The sequence below is a fragment of the Bos mutus genome, chromosome 7, assembly GCF_027580195.1.
Source record: "Bos mutus isolate GX-2022 chromosome 7, NWIPB_WYAK_1.1, whole genome shotgun sequence".
NCBI classification, from domain to species: domain Eukaryota; kingdom Metazoa; phylum Chordata; class Mammalia; order Artiodactyla; family Bovidae; genus Bos; species Bos mutus.
In genome coordinates, this window is record NC_091623.1 from 3,062,656 (window position 1) to 3,083,429 (window position 20,774).

Consider the following 20,774-nt stretch of genomic DNA (forward strand, 5'->3'; position numbering starts at 1 on the left):
CCCCTCCCATCCTGTCTGTGCTGCTGGCTTTGGATGAGCTACTGAGGAGAAAACGGTTCTGACCATTCACAAGGAAGTCCATGTGAGAGAGTGTAGCCGAGGTCTGGTGAATCCATCTGGTCCATCTGCCAGCCGCTGCCCACGAACCCTGGCCTGGAGCTTCTCAGGGTAATACAGCATGACTACCGGGGATTCCAGGGCCCCACGAGGCTGATCAAATCAGAACTCCTGTGGCGCAGGGCCCATAGGTTTCCATTTTTCACAAGCCCTCCTCTTCTGCACCCTTAGCAGTGTATGATTAAGACCACACTTGGAAAACAGTCTCACAGCCTATTACAGACTGCTCTGAACCAATAAAACAAAATCAGAGATGTCCCAGTGCTTACTAGGTACACAGCCATAAACAAGTAGGAAATGCAGCCTCTTTCCTTAAAGGGATTATAATCTGATTGGGAGATAAAAGACACATTTTGTGAAGAGTTAAACTAATGCTACAATAAATAGTGGGCATCCCTTGTGGCTCAGTGGTAAAGAATCTGCCTGCAGTGCAGGAGACTTGCGTTCGATCCCTGAGTTGGGAAGATCCCCCAGAGAAGGGAATGGCAACCCACTCCAGAGCCTGGTGGGCTATGGTCCATGGGGTTGCAAAGAGTCAGACATGACTGAGCCTCTAAGCACACACACACACACACACACACACACAGAGAAATAATAGTACCATTCAATGAACACCTACAAAATGCTAGATCCTGTGCTAAGCCCTTTATTTATATACTCTCATTTAATCCTATTTAGTCTCTGGAAGACAGGTCTGATTCTGTTTTATTTATTTGGCTGCACTGGGTCTTAGTTGCAGCACCCGGGATCTTTGTGGCCACGTGTAGGATTTTAGTTGCAGCACGCAGGATCTAATTCCCTGATGAGGGATCGAACCCAAGTCCCCTGCATTCAAAGCTCAGAGTCTTAACCACTGGATCACCAGGGAAGTCCCAGAAAACGGGTATTTTTATTCCAGCTTGTCAGGATGCCCGAGTGGTCTAAGGCGCCAGACTCAAGCTTCGGCTTCCCACTTACTACTGGTTTATTTGCCAATTTTCCTCACACCAGCCTTCCCTGACCCTTAAGAGGTGACAAGAGTGATGCCTCTGTTTTTCAAAATACTCCGATGTAACAGCCTTTATCTCATTTATCACACCACGTGGCAACTGCCTGTTTACTAGGCTGGGTCTCTCACAAGACTTGAGGACAGGTCCTTGGTAGTTCCAGGGTCTAGTGCACAGTAGGTACTCAGATAGTGTTTTCTGAATGAATAAAGACTCTGTCTGAAGTCTCGGTTAATATTGTGACTCTAAAGCCCAGGTTTCCCCATGAGCCATTACAAGCAGCTGGTACACACCAGGCAGATTCCTGTAACTGATTTATCTATAGGTTGGAGTAATAGAAGAAGGCTCCCTGGGGAAGGTGGAGTTGGGAGGACAATTCAAATTTGGAAAGACAGGTGAAAGGTGAGCAGTCATTTCAGGTGGGTCAAGGCACAAAGGTAAAAGGGCATACTTCCTAGAGACCCCAGGGGATTTGAGGAGACTATATCCCATCCCCTAAACCTCTCTAGCTTAACCATCTTACATCTAACCTACATCCCAAATACTACTGTGGAATTACTTTCCTCCAAGCTTTCCTGGGAGACGGCAAATGCTCTTATTGGCTTCCTACGCCTGCTGCTGCTAAGTCACTTCAGTCATGTCTGACTCTGTGCTACCCCATAGATGGTAGCCCACCAGGCTCTGCCATCCCTGGGATTCTCCAGGCAAGAACACTGGAGTGGGTTGCCATTTCCTTCTCCAATGCATGCAAGTGAAAAGTAACTAGACCAGTGGATTTCTCCGTTTGGAAAGTCCCTTTAAATAGTGAATGGGGTAGTTTCAGTTTCCATGAAGAAATAAGATCCATTAATGTCTATGATATACTGCTAGGTGGGGGAAAAGGCAAGGGAAAACAGTGTCTTTAGATATCAGCAACTGAGCAATCAGGGGCTAACCCAATTCAGTCCCAATGTGGCAACACATATTAAGAGTTGTAAGAATGTTCCAGATCCCATAACTTTGTAATCCTTTAATGCAAGAAAATACACGTAAACAAGCTCACTGTGGCCTCACATTTAAAGGGGTAACCTGGGCACCCCCTAAAATTCCAACAGCAAACATTATGCAGCCGTTTCTAACAATAAACATGGCAGCTCTGTGACCTCCCTGGCGGTTCAGCAGCTAAGACTCTATGCCCAGGTTTGATCTCTGCTCAGTGAACCATATCCCTCACGCCACCACTAAAGATTCTGAATGCTGCAACCAAGACCCAGCACAGCCAAACCTATATCGATATATAAATGGCAGTTTTACAGAAACATGGGACTGTATTTACAAACCAATACTGAGCAAAGAAAAAGAGAATGGAATATTGCATTTACATGGTGACTATGGCTATTATATATCTGTTATAATTAGAGTCAGTGAGAAAGAAAGCAAGGATGAGAGAGGAGAGAGAGGAGCCAAAGAGATAAGAGAAAGAAAAAGTAATGGGATTATGGAAGGTTTTTGGAAATGTCTTTAAATGATGCTGAAAATTGTCTTGGTAGTAAATACGAACTACACACAGGGACTCTGTGACTCGGAGTGGGATACTTAACTTCTCTGAACCTTGGTTTCCTGGTTTCGTCCTTGAAAAAATGGGGACAGTAATGGTATTTACTTCATAGAGTTGTTTGGAAGATTAAATGAGAGAATCCATGTAGAACACTTAGCATCACGCCCAATGGATGGTAAACACTCAGTAGGTGTTAGCTATTACTGTCATTGTTATGTCGCCAATGCATCTCCTGGGTCCTGCATTGGCAGTTGGATTCTTTACCATTGAGCCACCTGGGAAGCCCTATAATAGCCACAGGCACCATGTAAATGCAATATTCCATTCTCTTTTTCTTTGCTCAGCACTGCTTTGTAAACACAGCCCCATGTTTCTATAAAGCTGCCATTAAATATATATACACCTGGCTGTGCCAGGTCTTGGTTGCAGCGTTCAATATCCTTCGTTGCGGCATTTGGGGATAAGGGGAAATGGATCAATGAAGGGAAATCCTCATATGCTCTAGATAGGAGTGTAAACTGTTCTAGTATAGATACAGTTTTTAACTTACATCTAAGTTTATATATAACTTTAGGTACAAAATCCCTTTGTTCTAGGAATTGCATGTCTAGGAATTCATCTTTAGCAAATAATCTTAGTAAAATAAGCCGACATGTACACCAAGGGGAGTGAATGAGAATTTTGTCTCAGAGTTATTTATAACAGAAAAAGATTGGGAACAACCTAAAGGCCCAGCAATAGTTATATAAATTGTGAAATATACATACCATAGAATGTGGTATACCTTTATGTAATGATTCACACATGTACTTACATCATTACATAAAGAATACATGACAGAACAATATAATCTTATTTGCAGAAGAAAGTATAGGTATTCACTTAAAAGTCTGAGAGGACAGATACCAACTGTTATCAAGGACATCTCTGCCAGAACTGTCACTTGCTCTGAATTATGAAATTTTAATATATATAATTTAGCATCAGAAAATCCAAAATAGGGTGGAGGGGAGACACTATGGGTATGTGTTGATGTTGTTGTTGTTGTTGTTGTTGTTGTTGTTAAAATAAGACCCTTGGCTGGGGTAAGGAATTCTAAAATTGAAAATTGTAGATTTGCAGAATGTGGCAAAACTGGTTTCATCAGTTCAGAAACCACTCAGTCCCAGGTCTGAGGTTAGCAACTGTGGTGAATTCTGCTTTGCATATAGATGATGGGGATTCTAAGGGACTTTAAAAAAGGAGACAGATGCAAAACTTTCCTTAATAATAATAAACATGAAAGCCTTTGTAAGTGCTTCATACTTTGCATGGCCAATCTATTTGATCCAGAGAGCAGTCCCATGAGACAGGCAGGGCAGGAGTTATCACAAGGGGATGGAGTCCTTGAGTGTGAAGTGGTGTCAGAGTCAGAACTGAGACAAGGGGACTTCCCTGGTGGTCCAGTGGTTAAGTATCTGCCTTCCAATGCAGGGGACATGGGTTTGATCCCTGGTTGGGGAACTAAGATCCTGCATGCTGTGGGGCAACTAAACCTGTGTGCCACAACTAGAGAAGCTGTGCCTTACAATGGAGATCCAGCACAACCACAGAAGAACAGGGACAGGAAGTTGGGGCCGGACGCCTGGCCCTCTCAGTTGCTTAGCTGGAACAGACTGAAATTTGCCACACTCCCAGCCCATGCCTGGCACATAGCTGGTCTCTAGGGCAACTGGCACTGCCTCCTCCAATTGGCTCCCTGGCTCATGGGCTACACTCCATGGGTGCAGATGATCACACCATCTACACCTATCTCATGCCTGTGCTTCTGCAAGTGTTCTTTGCTACAGACAAACTCATTGTTTCCTTTCTTGGTGGCCGTACCCACCTTCATCACATTGATCTCAACTTAAAATGTTATCTGCCTCTTCCAACCTTACCACTTTTCTAAACATCCAAATTCGTTCAAGACCTGTATTAAACGCCACTTGCTATGCAAAGCTGCACCAGCCAGCGGGACCCCACTGCTTCTTCCCCAGATCTGGGCGTCTCAGAACACACCCCATCCTGTGTGCACGAGGATTCTCTGCAGGTGTGTTCTGTCACTGCACCAGACTGGAAGCTCTCTGGGGAAGCGGGTATGTCTCACTGTTTCCTCAGTGCTGGCCCCACACTGAGCTACCTGACACACTCCGGTCAGTGAATGCAGGGGTGACTGAGTAAAGGAGGGATGCTGGGAGCATGGATGGAGGACATGGATGGCTGGATGGAGGAGGGCTGGGCAGAGATGGATGATCACTCAAACCCTGCAGCAGAGCCATCCCTAGCCTTGCCAGTGGCAATGGGATTCCAGCCAGCAAGTCCCCAGGGTGAATAACCTCGGGGTTTTTGCTCCTCCACGTCCTGCCCACATCATAAAATTGCAAGTGCTTCCTCTTCATGGGTGGGAAGGAGAAGTGGGGTGACTTTGGGGCTGAGCCTCAGCATCCAGGAGGGTTTATAAGCGGAGGCACCAGGCCCCTCAGCACCACAGCTCTTCCTTCTCATCCTTTGCTCCAGAGGCTCCAGCTCTTCGGCAGCATGGCCTTCACTGGCAAGTACGAGACTGAGAGTGAGAAGAACTATGATGAGTTCATGAAGCGCCTGGGTAAGTGAGCTCCTGAGAGCACCTTCCTGGGGTTGGGTGTCACAGCCAGCTCTGCACAGGGAACCCAAAATCCACGAGGCTCAGAGAAGTCGAGTGACTAGTGCAAGGTCACAAAGCTAGTAATGGGTGAGATGGAGAGTTGATTGGTTTATTCACTCAAACATTTATTGAATGCTTGCTGTATGCATGGGCCAACCTAATGTTACCGATGGGGCATTTCAGCAAGAACTGCCCACGGTCATGCATCAGTGCCAGAGGTCATGAGACCCCCCCGGAGCCCAGGATGAGATGAGTGATGTCACCACATGCTGCCTGGGGAGAGGTGACAAAGGGGTGGGAACACAGAGACCAGGGTTGACAAGCTACTCGTTCACTCCATCATTCAGCAAACAAGGGCCTCTTACAGTGCTAGGCACCATGGGTGGAGATCAAACACCCCACTCTTCTGACTGCTCGATTTGTAACACTGGTTGAGAGGAACCAGAGAGACAGTGGACTTGACAATCCTGCAGAAATCTTGGTGTGTCAGCCAAGTGTGAGGCAGTGCAGCTGTCTAGATTCAGAGGACAGCCGCAGGGGACCTGGGCCCTACTTGGGTCCAGGTAGGAAAGGGGCCCCAAGAGCAGGGTCTGGGGCCATGGGGAGGAAAGAGCCCTTGTGAGTCAAGTACTGGGACTGGCCCTGAAGGAACAGTGACCTGGCTTCACCTACAACAGTCTAGTTGCAGGAATCCGTATCTGTAAAACAAGAGCATTAGAAGACAGTCTTGCAGGTCTCATTCATTTTAGGACTTTGTGAGCGTGGGAAATTTCTAGCATACTACTTTTTACTATACTAGTTTCTAGTAGTACAGTAGTAAATTTCTAGTATAGTTAAGAAGAGCAGCTATTATTGTCAACTTCATGCCGGCAGTTTTACCAGACACAATCACTGTCATTTAACCCCTGCAACAGTCCTGAGAAATGGGCCTTATTATCCCCAGTTTGCAGATGAAAACCCTGAGCCTTGGAGAGATAGTAACTTGCCCAGGCCACATGGCTCATGACAGAACTGGGGCTTGTGCTCTTGACTGTCACACTAACCTGCCATGGGGGAAGCAAGCTCGTGCCCAAAGCCACAGGTTGTAGGCAGCTCTTACACGGCCACTCTGCTTGTCCCTGGGCCCAGGGCTCTCCAGCGACAGGATTGAAAAGGGCCGCAACTTCAAGGTCATCTCGGAGATACAGCAGGACGGGCAGAACTTCACCTGGTCCCAGCACTACCCTGGGGGCCACTCCATTTCCAACAATTTCACCATTGGCAAGGAGACTGAGATGGAGACCGTGGGAAACAAGAAGTTCAAGGTGAGAGCCTGCTGGCTACCCCGCCCTCCTTCCCCAGGCCTCTGGCTGACTTCTTGGTCCCCACCATGTCCCCTGGGGCTGCTCCCTAAGCTGAGGCTTCTTCTTGAGTCTGTGTGTGAGTGCTAAGTCGCTTCAGTCGCATCCAACTCTTTTGTGACCCTATGGACTGTAGACTGCCAGGCTCCTCTGTCCATGGGGTTCTCCAGGCAAGAACACTGGAGTGGGTTGCAATGCCCTCCTCCAGGGGATCTTCCTGACCAAGGGATCAAATCCAGGTCTCCTGTGTCTCCTACATTGGCAGGTGGGTTCTTTACCACTAGCACCACCGGGGATGCCCTTCTTCTCAAGTCTAGTCTACAGCATTAAGAGCTTGAGTTACTTGGCAACTTAGCCATTCTTGGTTTTTAATGATACGTCAATAATGGACACAATAATGATGATAAAAATTGTTCCCATCTGCCGAATCCTTCACACATATATCCCCAACACTAGCTGGATCTGTCCCATATCTTAATGCAGGTAAGCCCGTGAGGTTGCTATAACTACTGCCCCACTTTACAGATGGGGGAGTTGGGCTGAGTCATGTGATTAAATAGTTGCCTAGATCCCACAGCGAGGCTGGGCCTGCACACCCAGGCAGTCTGGTTCCAGAGAGCATAACCACATTTTTATGCTGCCTGTAGTGTGACCTAGAGATTAATCTTGCCCAGGCCCTAGAACTAGACTCATCTGGGTTCGAAACTGCAATCATGGGTAGCAAAGAAGTGAAAGTTGGCTGTTTATCCCCTTCCTACCCAGAATGGCCCCTCAGGTCTTCCACCCATCCCAGGTCCCCTCTGTAGCCCCCAACCCTGACCAAGAAAGTATTCCGCTCCTCAGATTGCCAGGGTGGGGATAAGCAGTCATAATATTGATATTCTGCCACTTGGGTATTTTAAAAATTTAACAACTTCTCATGGTATCTTTCCTTGTCAGCACATATTGAGTTGCCTTAGTCTTTTCTTAATGGTGGTATTGTGTCCAACAGTACGGAAATGCTAGTCACCATTCCCTCATTAATAGATATTTAGGCTATTGACTGGAGGATAACATAAGTTGAATATTTAGGTTGTTCACTGTTACAAACAATGCTGCAATCAACACTCTCGGATGACATCAGCATCACTTAATAACGATGATCATAACAGAGTCTGCAGCTAACAAGGAGTGCTTAGCAGGGAGCCAGGCACTGCTCTAAGCACTTTACATATATCATGATATCATGTGTGACTGCTCAGTCACGTCTGACTCTTCTAGGGAATCTTCCTGACCTCAGGATCGCACCCTCCCCTTCTGAATTGGCAGGCAGATTCTTCGCTTCTTCACTGAACTACCTGGGAAGCCCACATATATGACAGTAAATCACTTAATCTTCACAGTAACCCCATGGAGTAGGTACCAGTACTACCCCCATTATTGAGATGAGAAAACCGAGGCACAGGAAGGTCCAGTGGCTTGCACAGATTATCTGTATCTTTGGATATATGCAATCACATGTCTTTGTTGTTGATGTTGTTCCGTTGCTCAGTTGTGCCCAACTCCTTGCGATCCCATGGACTGTAGCATCACGTGTCTATAGGACAAATTACTTCCTAGAGGGGGACTGCTGGGGCTGGAGGCAGGTCCATTCACCCCCGAGGGCTGGTCTGCATTTGTGGGGGCTCTGCAACTCAGGCTGCCTTTTGCTTCTCTTTCAGGTCACTGTGAAGATGGAGGGTGGGAAAGTGGTGGTGGACTCTGCCAACTACCACCACACCGTAGAGATTGTGGATGGCAAGCTGGTGGAGGTAAGTGTCCTGCTGGTTCCCACATAATATAGAGGATGGTCTTCTGCCCTGAGAGGCAGGCCTCTGGGGAGCTGGCTTCACAGGCATGGGCTCTGTGCTGATCGCTGGATGCACATGACTTCATCTGATCTTCACAATCATGCTGTTAGGTAAGGGTTTTTTTCCCCATTTTGCAAGTGAGGAGACTGAGGCACGGGCTGACTAAGAGATTGGCCAGAGGGCACAGAGCTTTTTTGACAGAGCAGGAATTTGGTGTTAGGCGCCAGACTCCAGTGCCCGAACTCAGCCACCTCAGGGGCACAAGTCTGGACTTCCCAGAGTATAAATGAAGCAGGGAGTCCTGGTGGGCCCAAGCATAGCTGCCACTCCCCCACTTCCATGAGGGACTTCAGGCCCTGAATGCTCTATCTTCTGGTGTTGCAAGAGAAGCTGGAAATTGGCACTTCAAGTGAAATTTCCAGACTAGCCAATATTGGCAACTAATTAAAAGATTTCTAAAAAAATGTTGGTGGGACCAACTCACACACCTGTGGACTGACCCCTCCCACAGGCCGTTTCCTCCTCCAGGGGATCATCCTGACCCAAGGATTGAGCCCTCGTCTCCTGTGTCTCCTGCATTGGCAGGTGGGCTCTTAGTAAACACAGGTTGGAGGTGCTCCATCCCCCATTCAACTCTTTCCCCAGGGGCTCCAGAGTTTCCCTAGGTGAAGGAAATGGATGTGAGGTGACGAGAAAAAGGAAGATGCTTCTACATGTCGGTCATTTCCCCCTCGTGAGCCTATGTCTTGGGCTAGAGTACCCCCAGGGGAGGTCTGGGCTGTCCTCCCCAAGCCTCTCCAGGAGGACATGCTGAGGGAGGCAGGGTCTGCCACCCTCATTCCTCTCTATCTTGCAATCTCTTCCCCGTTTCCTTGTGTTCCTCACCCAAGTCCAGTCTAGAGAAAAGCAGCACATGGCTCCAGAGCCTCAATGCCCTCACATTACTCCCATTTTACAGAGAAGCCGTAGAGGCTCAGAGACATAGGCAACTTGCCCAAGGCCACACAGCTAGTCTGTGGGGGAGGCAGATGAAATTGGCTGATTTCTAAACTCTGCCTGCTCTTCCCAGGCCATGGGTCTTCTTTCCTTCCCTTCATTTTAGTTAAAAAAAAAAACTATAGTGTTTTAAGATATATCTGTGTACATATATGTATACCCACATATACATACACATATATATATGGCATAGGCTTCTCCAATGGCTCAGCAGTAAAGAATCCTCCTGCCAATGGAGCAGATGAGGGTTTGATCCCTGAGTTGGGAAGATCCCCTGAGAAAAGGAAATGGCAATCCACTCCAGTATTCTTGCCTGGAGAATCCCATGGACAAAGGAGCCACTCGGGCTATAGTCCATGGAGTTGCAAAGAGTCAGACACGACTGAGCAACTAAGCACAGGCACGAGCGTTTTTTTCTGGATGGAAATTGACCTCCTGGAGAATCTGATGAAAGCTAGAGGACACTGACTCCCAGAGGCAAGGCTCCCCAGCCTGGGAGAGGTGCAGGAAGAACCCAGGGCAGAGCCTGTGAGGGGTACAAGGAGAACCCAGGGCAGAATGAAGCACATTTGTGCCCGATAGGAGAACTCATCTTCCCAAAAGAAACAAATGTTTCCTAATTCCTGGGGGCACCTGACCATGGAGTCTGTACAGTGGGAGCAGTGCCCAGAGTTCATGGCCATCACACACACACACGCACAAGAATGCACACACACATATGCACATGGACAGACTAGGTACCAGAGAGAAGTGGTCTTGGTTGCATATTTCCTCCCATCTCTGGAGACTCAGAATTATTCTGGACACCCTCCTCCTTCTCCACCCACAGGGATGCATTTTGTGAGCATCCCTCTTCCTACCTCCACCCACCACCAGCACCCCTTCTCTCATCACTTCTCCTCTAGGCAGAGCCCTGGCCTCCCCCTCCACTCCATCCTCCATCCACCCCATATGAAAATCACACATCACTTTACTGCTGCCCTTAGGCAAAACTGCTTCCACAAAATTCCATTTGCCACCCATCCCCTCCCACAAGAAAGCAGCTCTCCTCTGCTGGGCATCAGGACCAACTGATGCTATAAGCACATCCGATGACAGCGTGTCTTGGCCTTGAGCCCAGGGTGCTGCACACAGCGGGCCTCTCCTGAACAGCATCCTCTTTTCAGCCTCTTCTACAAAACCTTATACTTCCCAAGGGCAGAGACTGTATCTCACCATCACTGAGCACAGGGGCCCCATAAATGCTAAATGGTGTAGAGGGTGAGTGTGGCCTTCCTCAGAGGGGTGATTGACTTCTCTAACATTTAGCTTTCTCATCTGTACAATGGGACAAGCTCAGTACTGGGGGGAATGTGACTGGCATGGGTGAAATGAAATGGATGGACGAGTTGAAGTTTATCCCAAGGAAAGCCACATCGTGCCAACATGTTAACACTTTGGCCACATAAAAGTAAACAGAGTGAGCCTTGCAGCAAACTGGGAACCAGAGGCCCAGAGAAACGGTGCCACATCCCATCAGGGCTGGGACTAGAGGCCAGTCTACCTTCCCTAGGCCCCATGGTCACCTTGGGCTCCCTGCAGTGACTCCCTCTGTTCCCGCTGTTTCTTCCAGGTCTCCACCTTTGGAGGCGTGATCTACGAGCGCGTGAGCAAGAAGGTGGCCTGAGCTGGCCTGAGTTGGCCGGTAGGGCTCTGCGGGGGGCTGTAAAGCCATATCAATAAAACTGGTATAACAAGACTTTCTGCTCGTTCCAGAACCTCTCTTTGTTCTCTAGTGTCTTGGGGCAGTTCTGGCTAGTGGAGATGGGAAACCCCTGCAGATGGCTGTGCAGGCCACACCTTGGCCCTGAGGTCCCTGTGGGTCCCATGTCACCAGAGAGACTTGGGGTGTGGACACGTATGGACGTAAGACCCCTGGCCCCAGAGAGAGGGCACAAGCGGTGCTCGAGAGGTGTGGTGGGCACATCTCTGTGGTCCCTGCCCCTACCTGCCATCCACACTCAGGGTGGAGATATCACTCTTTCTCGAGACACATGTCCCCTGGGAGGGTGACACACTGACTCTCAGATGAGCCACAAGAAAGTGCATCAGAAGCAGGGGCAGGACTCACCGCTGCTGGGCGCCAAGGCTGCGCAGACACTGGGATGGACGCGGCAGCCAGGAGTGGTGCTTCAGCGTGGCTGCAGTCTCTGCTTATTCACTGCGGAGTCCTTCCTCTGGGCCTCAGCTTACCCACTGGTATGAGAGGGCCAGGAGGACCAATGAGGAACTGAGGAGAAATGGGAGTCTATGAGATGACAAAGGGGTTATGTGTGTACCAGGCAGGAACTGAAACGTCATGGATTGAACTAGCGGGCTTGGATGGGGGGCCAGGGAGAAACTTGGGAGAGGCTGCAGTGGGATGGGAAAGGTGATCAGAAAGGTCACTCTGAGCCCCCGGTAGGTGCCTGGATCCCTGCATCAGGGAAGATGCCAAGGCCGCACCTGGCCTGAGCAAGTGTCCCTGCCTGATCGCGGTGTCTGTTCGGGGCATGGGAGAGGAGGACGGGGGTCTGCCTGTCCCTTGGACAGATCATCCCTAACCTTGAATGGGATTTTTTCATTCTTCTTTCCTCGGTACCACCCTGAGTTCTTCTCTCTTTTGTTTTTTAATTGGCTATGCCACACTGCACACAGGATCTTTAGCTCTGGGGGTCAAACCTGTGCCCCCTGCAGTGCAAGTGTGGAGTCTTCATCAGTGGACTACCCACAAGTCAGGGTGAAAAGTGCTTCACCCTGACTTCTTTTTACCCATACTTTGCTCCATACAATTCACTTGTTTTTACTACAAAGGAAACTTTATATCACTTTCATACATGGAAAGCCATCATCATTTTCCATAAATAGATTAAAACTATTTTAAAAAGTCAAAGCTGAACAATATTGACTTTGAGCTGGATTCTGTTGTCAAAGCTGTGAGCCTTAGGCCTCCCTTTGTGAAAAGGGAAAGAGCCGCACAATAGCCAGTAGCACCAAACAGGAAACTCTCTCCTTCCCTCATTAAAATGCCTGCAGGACTCCATGACAAGAGAAGAACGCACCCTCTTTAAGAATTGAATTATCTAAGTGTCCATCAGTGGATGAATGGATAAAGATGTTTCTCACACACACACACACACACACGAATACTATTCAGCCATAAAAAAGAATTAAATCCTGCCATTTGCAACAACATGGATGGAGTCTGAAGTGAAGTGGAAGTGGCTCAGTCGTGTCCCACTCTTTGTGACCCCATGGACTATCCAGTCCATGGAATTCTCCAGGCCAGAACACTGGAGTGGGTAGCCCTTCCCTTTTCCAGGGGATCTTCCCAACCCAGGTTTCCCGCATTGCAGGTAGATTCTTTACCAGCTGAGCCACAAGGGAAGCCCTAAAGCCTGAAGGTACTATATTAAATAAGTCAGAGGGAGAAAGACTTTTCTGGTGGTCCACATGGTTTCAAAATAAAACAAACTCATAGATACAGAAACAGATTAGTGGTTACTAGAGAGTCTGGCATACAACAGGTGCTTAATAAGTGCTATGCTACCTGACCTCAGGTACTGGCAGCCTGTGTAATCTAGTCTTCCACTCTCAGGAGCCTGCCTCAGCCTGGACAGATGGCACAGCCCAGCTCACTGGCAGTGCAGTCCTTGCCTCCTCCCACATCGTGCCCTGAAACTTGTTTCTTTCCAAGAACAGCACTCAGCCTCCCCTACCCACCCACCAAGTTAGGACCCTGTGAATTCCAGCATTTTGCCAAGACTTATTGCTAATTAAGTGAACTAGATAAGCATTAAATTAAACTAGCAGTGTTCCTGTTTTCTGTTCAGACTGAATAATTACTCATAATGAGCTTGGATAATAAGTCTCTAAATAACAGAGTTAAATACAACTAGGTGGAAAACTGAGAGAGAGAGAAGGGATAAGAGAAAGAGTAGAAAAGAAAGGAAGAGCTGGGAGGAGAGAGACTGTTTTTGCTTTGGCAACGGACTCAAGAACAAATTCAAACACTGCAGCCAGTGTTACAGAGTCACAGACTCAGAGAACAGAAGAACCTCAGAGCTCAACTAAATTCTGTATTTCAGATATGAAAACCAAGGCTCAGAGAGATGAAGAGATTTATCTAAGGTCACATAGCTGAGCAAGTCTCTTGAGAGAAATGTGGGGCTGGGCATCACCGGCTGATGGAGGCTTCAGTTTTTAATTCCAGTTTATGGGAGTAAGTGGAGTAAGGTGAGATGGGGTGAGGTATCCATTTTACCTGCATCTTGGGAAAGAAGTTTCCTTAACCAGAACGGACAGAGGTTAAGAGCTCTGACGCTTAACACTGCCAGGGTCACATTGCCAGGGTTCAAATCTCTTCTGCCACCTAGAAGCTGTGTCACCTTGGGGTAAGTTCATCCATTTCTCTGAGCCTCAGATTCCTCAACTGTCGGTGGGGATAAAAACTGCACTTACCTAATAAGAGTTGTCATGCTATGAATTAACTAGCCACTGCGACTAGGACCACCATCACCTCCATCATCAGCACCATCGTTCTCAAGCCAGTGTGATGGAAGTGCTAGGAGTGCCCCCTCCACTCTCGTGTAAGACATGTGGGCGTGCTGCAGTGCTTCTCAGGGTCTTGTCTTGTCCATGTGTAAAACAGCTAATAAGGCCTTCCCTTCTTGGGTTGTAGAGGCGTTTCAAGGGTAAAAATCCATGCCAGTGGCCTCTGGAGAGTTAGACGCGCATCACCATTCTGCTGCACGGTCCAAGGTGCCCCTTTACCCTGACGCTTGGGAATCGTCGCTATCCATCACTTCCCTTCCACCTTGGTGTTAACAGGAGCTTCCAAAGTATCCTTAAAGACCACCACTAGGTGGCGCTCCACCGCGCACCTGTGGTCCCAGGGACCCCTAGGTGTGCATGTATGCTGGAGGCGGGACAGGTGGTTGACCAGTGAAATCCGGAGTGATTGGGCCTTGGGGTGGGTTGGATGTGTTCTCTGGGGGTTGGGGGGGCAACTCAGAGGCCACGTGGTGTGAGACCTTGGGCCTCTCTGAACCTCAGTATCATCTGGAAAATTGTGATAGTAAATAATGCTAGGGCATGATGTTGAGAGGACAAAAGAGGAGCAGGGGGTAAGAGAGCATGAGGAAATTGTCATGTACAGGGCCTGGAACACAGAAAATGCTCACTGAACAGGATCGTTATGGGTGGTTTGACTGGTGGAATGGGCATACAGTGGGTCAGAGCTTCTAGAACAAGGACACCAAATCCAGATATGCACACACATTTCCTTGGGGCCATATTAAAAGGGCAGCCCAGGCCCAAACGCAGACCTACTGAATGGGACACTTTAGGTATGAAGACCAGACAGCTGTAATTCTTCCGAAGTGCTGTCCAGCCAGGTGTGACCTTGCAAACCATTCCAGTCCAATTCTCCCATTTTGCAGATGAAAAAACAGACCCAGAAAAGGGGACTGACCTGCCCATGTCTACACAGCCAGGGGGTAGCAGAAGTTCTGACTTCTAGTATATGCTGTCTGCTGTGGCTCTGGCAAAGGCAGAACCTGAAACACTTGTTGGAGATGGGCCAGCAGAAGGCTGACCACTTAAGTTCCTCTCCCTTAAAAGTCAGAGCTGGGCTGGAGGGAGGTGAAGCTCTGGGGCTCATCTGAGTACCACCCCTCAGAAAGGAGTGGTCCACTTTTGAGTCCTCAAAGGACGCACTGTTGGATAATGATTCCATATATTCCATGCTTTCTTATCATAAATCTAAAATGCAGTCCAGCCTGACAACGTTCCCACCTTTATAGATGACGAGACAGAAGTTCAGAGGCGAGAGGAAGCTCTTCTCAAGGTCACCTAGCTAAAGGCAGGCAAACTCAGATCTTCCACCTCTTAGGTCCACGCTCTTGTCTGCATACCAGAAGTTGCAAGTTTCCAGGCTAAGAATCTCCCTAACCGACAATGTGTTTCATTGGTCTTCTATTGCATTACAATTTTTTTGGTAGTTTTTAAAATTACAAACAATTAGACGTCCTAGAAAGTGACGGAGAAGGCAATGGCACCCCACTCCAGTACTCTTGCTTGGAAAATCCCATGGACGGAGGAGCCTGTTAGGCTGTAATCCATGGGGTCGCTAAGAGTTGGACATGACTAAGCAACTTGACTTTCACTTTCCTGCATTGGAGAAGGAAATGGCAACCTACTCCAGTGTTCTTGCCTGGAGAATTCCAGGGACGGGGGAGCCTGGTGGGCTGCTGTCTATGAGGTTGTACAGAGTCGGACACGACTGAAGTGACTTAGCATAGCATATCATAGTAAGTGTAGACTTCCAGATTCTCTGAAAACCTGAAGTTGTGGCAACATACAGCTTACATCCCTGAAAGGCTGTAGTCAGTTAGTGCTGAACAGAAGCTAGCCGTATCCCTTACAGGGGAACACAGGCTTCAATAGTCCCCACCATCTCACACTGTCTCAGTCATCCAGCTGATCTACTCCCTATGTTACCTGCCTGGTCCTGATGGGCCTTTGGATTTGACACTCCTAAAGGCTATGGCCTTTCTGCTGAAATTTGCCACAAGCGGCTTCACTGAGGAACAGAGAATGAGATTAATAAGGCTGCTAAGAGTCTTTCACTGGAACTCAGTGCCAGCTATTGCCAGAGCCAGCCCAGAGGTACGGTCCCTCCCAGGGGATGCTTGAGGAATGCCCCAAGCAGGATCTCAGATCTTCACCTTCACAGATGAGGCTGGGGGATCCCCTCCTAGGTCAGAGCCTGTTGGAGGCAGGCAGATGGGAGCTGTAAATCATATTAGCCTGCGGCAGCTGTGCAAAACCATTTCTGTCTGCTACTGAGCATGCTCTAAGAGCCCCTTGGGACCCTGTCAATCAGGAGCACGAATGCCTGGCAACCCTTGTACAAACCCATATCCATTACTCTGTTATGTCTCTTCCAGCAGGTGAGCGGGATGGCCGGTGGGAGCCTTGTACTCATCCAAAACCCCTGAGGCATCTCAGGGTGGCAGGGCAGCTCCTGGCTGCCTGAGTTTGAATTATGGCTCCTTCCTTCACCTGACCTTAGGCAAAGAACCCCTCTGTGCCCTTTTTCTGGTCTGTAAGATAACAGCTGGTAATAGTTCCTACTTTGGAGGCTTATTAGTAGGATTATAGGAAATAATATGAACGAATTCCTTAGCACAGTGCTTTACGCAGCAAATAATAAACGCCAGTTGGGTGATGAGCACTACTATCTACAAGTATCTATACATTCTATGGGCTGGAGGTGGTTTAGGGCACAGCCATCAAACTCAGTAAACGGACAAGATGATTCCAGGTGATTTAACAGCTACGATGGAAATGAAAGGGGTAATGAAAGGGACCTGGGGGGTGATAGAGACCTCACTGGAAGGTGTTCCGGGGCTTGAGGTTTTTCAACCACGGCACCGTTGTCGTTTTGGGCCAGGCTGTTTTTCACTGTGGGGACCGTCCTGTGCGCTGCAGGGTGTTTAACAGCATCCTGGATTCTACCTGCTAAATGCCAACCATGCCCCTCTCCCAACTGTGACCACCAAAAATATCTCCAGACGTTGCCAAAATCCCCTGGAGGGCAAAAATGAGCCCTGCTGAGAATCACTGATTAAGGGGTTAGTAGAGAGGAGTGTTCAGATGACAGAACAGATGGCTTTTGGAGAGATGAATTTTGAACCTAGAGGGCATGAGGAAGTGGAACCTTAGCTCTGATCCTAATGCAAGCATTCACAATGTTTGGCCAATTCTCTTAGAATAAATCACTCTCAATTAGCTCTGTTTTTCTGGAGAGCCCTGCCTAATTTGGTGGTGGTGCTGGGCTGACTCTTGCAGCCCAGCCCAGGCCCCAGGGAGGCGTAGCTCCAGCTCAGAGGGCAGGAGCTCATCGTGCAGTCACCCACTTGTCCCTGACAACCTCTGGGTACCAGTGTGGATCCCTGGGGCTGACGAGGAAGAGAGAAGAGAGGGCTAGCGGAGAGAAGGCCAGGAAGAGAACCCAGAGAGGCCACAAACAGGTGATGTATTTATTGCAGGACCACTCTTTCTCTGGGCTGGGCTGGCTGTGAGGCTCTATTTGGGGGAAGACCCTCACAAACGGCCAGACCCAGAAAAGACAAACACAATAACTCGGAATCCAAACCAGTTGCACATAAATAGAAGGAGGCTGGCAAGGAAAAAGAGAAAACAAACGAACGTGCACTTTCCTATGCTAGTGTGACAACGTGACCCCTCCGTGCCGGCGTCCAGGCTCTTCTTTCACTCAGCTTCCGTGCTGAGGCTCCCATCAGCTCCGAAAACCACCTTCGGATCTGACTTCCCGCAGTCTCTCTGCCAGTCTCCTAGACTGGCAACCAAGTCAAGAAAACTAAAATGGGTTCTTCTTTAAGAAACAAACCAAAATACGCTTCCATGGTTCTTTGCACCTCCTGGTCCCGGGGGATGAACAATGTGACCACTGACCCCAAACCAACCAAAAAATAAAATACACTGAGCACAAGCCGTGAGTCAGAATAAAAACATATTGCACATGGTTCCAAGAGTCTTCCTGAGAGCCCTCTCACTGCAGAGACCCAAATACTGGCTTTTGATCCAACCCATCGCTGGCTGTCAGTGGTGTCACAGACCCCACATGCCCCCAAATCCAGCTGGCGTCAGGCGTACATTCCACATTATGATCCTTTGCTCTGAGCCAAATGCAAGGCCAAGGCTGGGTTAAACCTCATGCACTAGAAGCATGTGGTGGAGGGAGGGAGGTGGGGGTTGCTGGTGTTAAATCTTTGTCTACTTTTCAACAGTCTTTTTTCTCTGGGTGGTTATCGAACTTCTACAGATGAACAGAGCATCCAAGATGCGGCATCTTCTGGAACCGAGAGCTTGGAAAGTGGTTCTCCCCAACCATACACTTTTGCAAAAGGGAGCTCTGTGGTTAACCAGGGGTCCATCCCAAGCGGGGTTAAAACCTACGGCCCACGCATGGGACAGGCAGTGTAGCAATCACCAATGTTTTTCTCCTAAGGAATTTTCAAGTATCACAAAATCCCTGATATAGCATGTAAACAAGACATCTTACTGAACAGAAAGCTAGGTCACTTCGGGAAGCAGCAACACGTGAAATATCTAAAAGGCCGGAGAAGGTTTTAGGCTCCGCAATAAATCAAGACAGCTGCTCACTGTGTCTCGGGAGGCAGACGCACACCCAGGCCCCTGCGGATGGAGCCAGATGGCACCTACTGGGGTTCCTGAGAGCACGTCAGGCCACGCCCTTTCCAATGGTGTAGCTGCCATCAGCAAAGAATAAAGGTGTCTTCGATGCTAAAACATGGAGGTGCTCGTGGACTGTAGGTCTGCATCCAGTCTGCAGCCTCCTGGCCTCTTCCCAAGTCTTCCTCGACCCGCTGGGCCCCTCTCCAGAGGGTGGCCACCGAGCCACCCTCCTGCACCCTAGCCACAAGTGGAAGACATTTTTCTAGAGGAATGCTCTCGGGTGAGGTATGTCATTGCCTGTTTTGCTCCGGGTCAGTTTTATTTAAAAAGACCACAGACCCGCTCTGTTCAAGGGCCCTGAGGCTCTCTGTGGGGATGGCCCCTCCCAGGTGTCTTGCTGGGCTAGGCTCCCCTGGTCAGCATCTTCTTCCTCTGCCCGGGTCTCCAAGGCCTCCCTGTGTGGCTAAAGGTGCCCTATCTATCAAAACAGCCTGCGGGGAATGCATGACCCCCACTGAAGTAACTGCTCCCATAGGTGGCGGCGAGGCAGTGCCTGGGCTCGGTTGCAATCGCCATCTGCATGCTGAAGGGACGGGCAGCGGCACAGGACACACGTCCAGGGGCTGGAGGGTGGGGTACAGGGCGTGGAGGGATGAGCTGGTGCCCCCTGAGAGCAGGGTCCCCGAGCGGTGGTGGGCTTGCAGCGAGTCCCGATAGGCCAAGCACAGGTCCTGCACGGGGTTCTGGAATTGGGCCAGCGCCGTCGCTGACGGCTGGCTGAGGCCCGGGTAGGCGGGTGGCTGGAACAGCACCTGGGTGGGTGAGCCGGGCACCATTGCCAAGGCCTGGCTCTTGACAGCAACGGCATCCTTGAGGACGTTGTCATAAGCTCTGAAAGGAAAGGACTGGGTGAGACTTGGGAGGCCAGAGGCCGCAGTGCCAGTCACCTGCCTTGCTGAGTGGGATGCGACCCATGTGCTGCTGGCCTCTCCTGGCTTGTGCTCACTGCCTCAGCTGATCTCCGACTAAACCCAGGCTCCAGATCTCAGTTTGGATCTGCTTCCCACAAAAGCCCGGCAACCCTCAAGACTAACCTAGCTGTTCATGCAGACCCTCTGCACTGCCCCCACTTGGCGGTCAACACTGCAGACGGTAAGTTTCAGGTCACTACGTGTCCCTATGTGTCCCCTACTGTGGAGTTTAAGCTTCGCGAGGGAGGGCCCGTCTGCTTTTGCTCATCACTGCATCCCCACACAGGGCATAGGAACTGCCCCCTGGTGCTTAGGTGAGCATCCCTTCTGCCTTCAAGACACTTTTGGTCAGCTCCATCCTCGGCTGAGACGGAGTTATGAGACTTAGCAGATTTCAAACAGGGTGCCCCCAGGGGACTAACTGTCTCCATCTGAAAAGCAGGATAGAACAGGTTTTTTTCCATCTCAAAAAAAAAAAAAAGCTTCCCATAATAAATTTGTTTTGGGAAAACAATTAGAGGCTTTGCTAAGAAAGGAACAAGTGAAGCTGTAGCAGGTCTCAGCAGGGGGCTACCCCAGAGCCTTGTGGAAGAGGCAGGGCTGGTGGCTAAGTATCTGGGACACTTGTCCTCATTCAGGTCAGACCATATTCTCCAGCTTTCAAAAGGCAGAGATTTTAAAATCAGGGCTAGGGAGCATGACTGATTTCAGAGGATTGAGACAAAGGCAGCTGTACCAGGAGGGTGAGAGATGGCTCTTCAGAGGCGTGGTCCCGAAGTGAGTGGGACCAGCACGCAAGAGATGCTGCCAGCCGCTGGATGCAAGAGAGACCAAGTGCAGCCAGGTGAGAGCTTTCTGTCCTCTCTGTCCTCCTCCCTGCAGTCACTACTCTTTGGCCTCCAATATCAGTTTTAGGGTGCTGTGTCTTTAAGCATCCTCTCTGAAACACTGAACATTTCCTCCACAAGATTCCTAGGCTATGGTCTCTTAAGTGAAGCCACTCTGGGCTGAGCAGGCTAAGAGTTCACTTTGTGACCACGTCTGAGAAAAGCAGCTCATAATGAGGGTCTCTCCATGTGATCACCCAAGA

General features: G+C 49.2%; 2 protein-coding genes across 2 annotated transcripts in view; one reads left to right on the forward strand and one right to left on the reverse strand.

Annotated features, from left to right (window-relative positions):
- The first annotated feature begins 3,292 nt into the window (after window positions 1–3,292).
- Window positions 3,293–17,129, forward strand: FABP6 (fatty acid binding protein 6). Its single transcript, XM_005897511.3, has 4 exons — window positions 3,293–5,266; window positions 6,434–6,609; window positions 8,346–8,435; window positions 11,083–17,129. Exons 1-4 carry the CDS (start codon window positions 5,059–5,061, stop codon window positions 11,134–11,136), a joined length of 528 nt encoding a protein of 175 aa, XP_005897573.2. The 5' UTR covers window positions 3,293–5,058; the 3' UTR covers window positions 11,137–17,129.
- A 365-nt stretch (window positions 17,130–17,494) lies between these two features.
- The window catches only part of CCNJL (cyclin J like), a 64,109-nt gene continuing 60,829 nt past the window's right edge, over window positions 17,495–20,774 (reverse strand). Inside the window, 2 exon segments of the mRNA XM_005897510.3 lie at window positions 17,495–19,303; window positions 19,306–19,604. Of these exon segments, the coding sequence (XP_005897572.2) occupies window positions 19,188–19,303; window positions 19,306–19,604 (415 nt within the window). The 3' untranslated portion in view covers window positions 17,495–19,187.

What these genes read in the sequence shown, in the direction of transcription:
- FABP6 (XM_005897511.3), top strand. Translation starts at nt 5,059, where the DNA reads ATGGGTGGGAAGGAGAAGTGGGGTGACTTTGGGGCTGAGCCTCAGCAT. An exon ending in TGGGAAACAAGAAGTTCAAG is followed by an intron (nt 6,610 to 8,345) that starts GTGAGAGCCTGC and finishes CTTCTCTTTCAG; the next exon opens with GTCACTGTGAAGATGGAGGG. An exon ending in TGGATGGCAAGCTGGTGGAG is followed by an intron (nt 8,436 to 11,082) that starts GTAAGTGTCCTG and finishes TGTTTCTTCCAG; the next exon opens with GTCTCCACCTTTGGAGGCGT.